Here is a 5862-nt window from a genome sequence, read left to right on the forward strand (position 1 = left end):
CTCTCACCAGACACCAATCCTGCTGGCCCCTTGGTCTTGGACTTCTAGCCTTTAGATCTGTAAGAAAACAAATTTCTGTGCTTTAAGCCCCCCAGTCTGCGGTGTTTTGTTATGGCAGCCTGACCTAACACACACATAACGTAAGAAACTTTTATCCCAAGGAGCTTGATTACAAAATGGAGGAGAGAAAGGCTTAAAGGAAAAGGTCTAACCTGAATTTCACAGCAGGATGACTAGAATGCTTTCAAAGAATTTTCCTTCCTCCAGTTTCTCCACTCACTAGAACAAATGTTCTGGAGCTTTTCCAACAAGTTCACTTGAACAGACTGTCACTCAGTAGGTGTGGGAAGGGTCCCTGGGGCCTGCGTTTTCCACACGTATCCCAGGCGAAGGCACGGCGTAGTCCTGAGGTGTGCTGGTGAAGAGGCCGCCGAGGCTGACATCCAGCCCACACGCGCCCTGGCACAGGTTAGAGGAAGGGCATTTTTCTTTGCACAAAGACACCATTGACTCGCCAAGAGGCTTGCACCTACAGGAGTGTACCAACCAGACGTTGGTTCTCGTAGAGACACTGTGACTTGTAGGGTGTCCTTGATTCCAGCTGATTCTGACTCAGGTGATCAGCAACCACCGTGTACTACAGCAGTGGGAATTTTCCATAGGCCCCAAAGATTCCCTAAGGAAGCACAGCCTTACATTTTTGTAGGAATGATGTTAAAAGACTGACAGTCCATGAGACAGATGAAGGTTCGCTAGAACAGGCTGCAAAATCACCTTAGAATGATCGATTGGGCCACAGAACAAAAAATGGAGTGATGTCTTGGACTGGCAATATTTTTTCCTTTGGTATTTACCCAAAAGCCCCCAATATTAAGGCAAGTTATGTCTCCTGGAGAATTGACGTATACTACTGAAAATGCAGAGGGGTTAGTTACATCATTGCTTGTTACCGACAATGGTGGATTTTTCGGTGATTTAAATTAAACCAGAGGGAAACAAAAATTTATGTGCAGCATCGTTAACAAAGGAGATGGTAGACAACACTTACTTTTGGTAATATAGAGAAATTCCCCCGCGACACAGATGCTGTCACCATGTGAGAGAAAATGAAAATTCACTATATGAGGAAAAACTGAAAGTCTCAGTACAAATTTAAATAAGGAGGCCTGATAATAGAAAGCAGACTGAGGCATCTGAGGGGAAACATTTCAGTCTGTAACATTTCTTCAATCGAGCTGTGGTTTCGGAATTTCTTTTATTGTTATTTGAGAGAGAGCGCGCGCGAGTGGGGGAGAGGGGCAGAGGGAAAGAGAGAGGGAATCTTAAGCAGGCTTTAAGCTCGGCGCAGAGCCCGACGCGGGGCTCGATGCCACGACCCCGGGATCATGACTTGAGCTGAAATCAACCACTCAACCGAGCCACCCAGGTGCCCCAAGGTTTCAGAATTTAATAAAGGTATTACTATGCTCTTGGATGACGCTGCTAAAAACTGCCGGAATGGCGGCAGAGTCGAGTGTTTCTTCCAGAACCGGCAGGCCTGGTCCACAGGAATCACAGAGGGGAGATGCCTCTTGTGCCTGGATAATTGGGGACCTTTGTCAAGGAGCTGTCACGCCCTGCCTGCTGTGCATCTGGCCAGCGTATGTGAGGCCGGTGTCCCGTGAATCCCTTATCCCCCTTCTACCGTGGATCCGACAGAGCTGCTAACGCCACCTAAGAGCTGTCACTGCCGCCTTTCTGCGTGGCTTGGCCTAGACACTGAGGGGCTTTGCCCTGGCATGTACGGCCATATGGGTGTTGAGTGCTCCCATGTACGTAAAGCTCCTTCCACACTCGTCACAAGAAAAAGGCCTCTCCCCTCTGTGATGGTGCAGGTGGGTCTTCAGACTTCTCTTCTGGAGGAAGCCTTTGCCACATTCCGGACACCCGAAGGGCTTCTCTCCACTATGCGTGTGCAGGTGGACCTTCAGGCTTCCCCGTATGCAGTAGCTCTTGTCACACTCGGGACACCGGAAGGGCTTCTCACCACTATGGACTCGAATGTGTTCGGTGAGCCTGTACCGCTGAGTGAAACTTTTGCCGCACTTAACGCAGGAGAACGGCTTTTTGTCACTGTGCTGGAGCAGGTGGCTTTTCAAATTCCCTTTGAGACGGAAGCTTTTATGGCACTCAGGACACCGGAAGGGTTTCTCTCCGCTGTGGAGTCTCTGATGTTCGGTGAGCTGAGACTGCTGGGTGTAGGTCTTCCCGCACTCGCTGCACGCAAACGGCTTCTCGCCCCTGTGTATCCGCTGGTGGAACTTCAGGGAGGCCTTCCAGAAGAAGCTCTTGTCACACTCAGGACACCGGAAAGGCTCCTCCCCACCGTGAAGCCTCCTGTGCTCGGCGAGGTGCGAGTGTCGGCTGAAGCTCCGGCTGCACTCGGGACAGGAGAACGGCTTTTCTTTGGCGTGGACCTTGAGGTGCTCCGTGAGCCTCGACTGCCGAGGGAACGTCTTTTTGCACTCGCCGCAGGAGAACTCCCTCTGCCTGTCGTGGACTCTGCTATGGCGAGCAAGCTTCGAGGGCCGGGTAAACCTCTTGCCACACTCCCCGCAGGAGAACGGCTTCTCCTCGCTGTGTAAACGCTGGTGGGCCTTCATGGCGTTCTTCCAAGAGAAGCTCCTGTCACACTCGGGACACTGGAAGGGCTTCTTCCCGCTGTGCTGAAATAGATGGGCCTTGAGGCTTCTCTTCAGGCGGAAGCTCTTCTCACACTCGGGACACTGGAAGGGCTTCTCTCCCGTATGAACTCTGGTATGTTCAGCGAGTTTCGTCTTGTGCGTGAATCTCCGACCACATTCGTCACAAGAAAACGGCTTCTCTCCACCGTGGATCCTCTGGTGGGCCTTCACGGCAGCCTTTCGGGAAAAGCTTCTGCCACACTCCGGGCAACGGAAAGGCTTCTTCCCATTGTGTCGGCAAAGGTGGGCCTTCAAACTCCTCCGCAGGCGGAAGCTTCTGTCACACTCTGGACACCGGAAAGCCTTCTCCCCGGTGTGCACCCTGAGGTGCTCCGTGAGCTTGCACCGCGAGACGAAACCCTTGCCGCACCGCTCACAGGAAAATGGTCTCTCCCTTTTGTGCAAACACAGATGCTTCTTCAGAGCGGCTCTAAACTGGAAGGTCTGGTCACACTGGGGGCACGGGAGGGGGCGCTGGCCCACGTGAACAACCTGGTGAATGATCAGGCTGCACTTCAGATAGTAGCTCTTCTCGCACTTGCCACACCGGAAACGCTTCTTCTTACACAAGACCGGCCGGTTCCATCGGCGTTCAGAGCTCCCTCTGGATTCATTTTTGTGCTGTGGATATTTACAGAGCTGGCTCTTGGCGTGGTTTCTTTTGTGCTTTACCAAGTCTCTCTTTACCTGGAAGACCTTCCTACAGACAAAACAGGAATAAAATCTTGGCCCCGGTGGAATTTCCAAGTGACCTGGGGGACCTACCAGCGTAGGCCATGGATCGTTCTTATCCCGATTAGAGGATATGACGTCAAGGTTTTCATGTGGAATCCCTATTTCTTGGAGACTTGGGTGCCATAAGGTGGCTCTTTGATTTGGTAAGATCTTTCTTTCCTCCCTTGGGAAGGTAGCACGCGAACCCTGCTTTTGGAGGCCATTTGAACAGCATTCCTCCTCTTCTGCCCCAAGATTTCCTTGGTCACCTGGAGAGAAAAAAAGAAGACCCACCCTTACCAATGACGTGTCTGTGCTACGATGGGGTCAAGAATGGTCTTCACGTCACTACCAGCACGGGAAAAGGAATCCCATTGATCTTGGTGACCTTGTGTATCTGCTTGCCACAGGCCAAGTATATCTAACTGCGACGTGCAAATTCTTCCATCAAGTGTTAAGAAATGGCTGCGTGTGGAAAAAAAATTGCAGGCAAATACATCTTGTGAACCAATGAATTATCCTCAGAGAATAAGCAGAAGTTGAAAGAAAATAAAAATGAGCTAGTCTGAGAATATGACCATTCTATTCTAGTTCCTTAAATCTGTGAAGTAAATCACATAATACTGAAGTATAAAGGCTTTGGGTCATATTCTTGCCCCTTCTACCACAGATTTCAGGAAAAGCTTTCTGGAAGAAATACTAATAAAAAATATCTTTCTTGGCGCCTGGGTGGCTCAGTCAGTTAAGTGTCCAACTTCAGACCAGGTCATGATCTCACAGTTCACGAGTTCGAGTCCCACATTGGGTTCTCTGCTGTGAGTGCAGAACCCACTTCAGATCCTCTGTCCCCCTCTCTCTGCCCCTCCCCCACTTGTGCTCCCTCTCTCAGAAATAAACATAAAAAAAAAAGAAAGTATCTTTCTTAAGAATGTCAAAATGACAATTTACTAAATTTCACAAAGAACACTATGGAAATAATGCCCTTTTCCAAGGAACTTTGCATCGTAAGAAAGATATTAATAGACGCATAGTCACTGCTGTTCCCAGAGCAAAAACCATGATGACAGGAAATGGGGAGCTGAGCTCGCACCGTATTCTCACCCGCAAAAACTGGAGCGGTCAATTCCAGATGCTGGCCTGAGCTGATGTATTTCAGAACCGCTTTGTCTCCTACCTGTTGAACTGGGTCCTAGGCCTCTCCTTTTTTAAAATCTCTTAACACAGGAGGAAACCTCACCTGTCAGGAAGGGTGGGCCTGCCCCCAGAGAACTCTGATTATGCTCTGTGGTCACGGTTAACAACAACAGGATGATGTCATTTACTAAGTTAGCACTCCATAGCTAACGTCTAGGTCATGGCAAAAGTGTACTTACCTGTCTCCTTGAACTCTATTTCTTATCACTTACTATTTATTCCAGGCAGAGGAGCAGTTGTGATTGGGTGAGTACCACCTGGCACGAAGGGAACATTCGTTTTTAGGGACAGCCACCAAAGTTGGCTTTGGTACTCAAAAACCTTTCTGGGTCCTCCCTTTCTAAAGGATGAAGTCAAACTTCCTCCTTGGGATTTCTGGCCCCAGCTAATCTGACATCATGTCATGTTTCCCCTTCTCCACCTCCCATACACTCCCAAGAATCACATTCAGCTATACATTTTCTAAACACAATGGGCTTGTTCCCACCTTTGAGACAGCTCATGTATAACCCCTGCTGATCTTCTCTAACCAAATCCGTCCATTCTTTGCTATTTAAATCCTAATTCCTTTAGAAGGCCTCCTGGGAAACTGCTGTCTCTACTCCACTCACTCTCCTCTAAATCCCTATACAACTCCTACTACCACTGCCACTTACTATTTTATTAAATTGTACACAGTCCCATTATATAGATGACTAGTCTAACAGTTCAATATGATCGACTAACTTAACTGCCATCCCAGGTGAGCACGAAGACCAAATCCTCCAGTGGAACATATATATGGGTATATGTACGTGTCTCCTTCCCACCCCCAGCCTGAGTAATAACTAACACGGTCCTAGGAACATGGTAGGGACTCAATGCTCGTTAGATAAATGAAATAATAGACAGTGGCAATGAAATGAAGTCCTTGGGAATTCTTTTTTTGTTTTGATGGAGCTAGCCCATACGTTCCCTGGGCTCAAATCCCTTCTTCTTAAGGAGAATCCTATGACTTCCAGGGACTTAGATCTCCATTTAATAAAACATTAGCATAGTCTAAAAAATAACATATTCCCTTAAGCATTTAAAGTATTTTCGGGGCGCCTGGGTGGCACAGTCGGTTAAGCGTCCGACTTCAGCCAGGTCACGATCTCGCGGTCCGTGAGTTCAAGCCCCGCGTCAGGCTCTGGGCTGATGGCTCGGAGCCTGGAGCCTGTTTCCGATTCTGTGTCTCCCTCTCTCTCTGCCC

At 48.9% G+C, this 5862-nt stretch overlaps 1 protein-coding gene across 1 annotated transcript in view; it reads right to left on the reverse strand.

Moving 5' to 3' along the window:
• Positions 1-1236: 1236 nt before the first annotated feature.
• The window catches only part of ZNF425 (zinc finger protein 425), a 10368-nt gene continuing 5742 nt past the window's right edge, over positions 1237-5862 (reverse strand). The window contains exon 4 of the mRNA XM_049642058.1: positions 1237-3706. Coding sequence (XP_049498015.1) covers positions 1752-3706 — 1955 coding nt within the window. The 3' untranslated portion in view covers positions 1237-1751. The remainder of the gene's footprint in view (positions 3707-5862) is intronic.

Source organism: Panthera uncia, chromosome A2 (genome assembly GCF_023721935.1).
Source record: "Panthera uncia isolate 11264 chromosome A2, Puncia_PCG_1.0, whole genome shotgun sequence".
NCBI classification, from domain to species: Eukaryota; Metazoa; Chordata; class Mammalia; order Carnivora; family Felidae; genus Panthera; species Panthera uncia.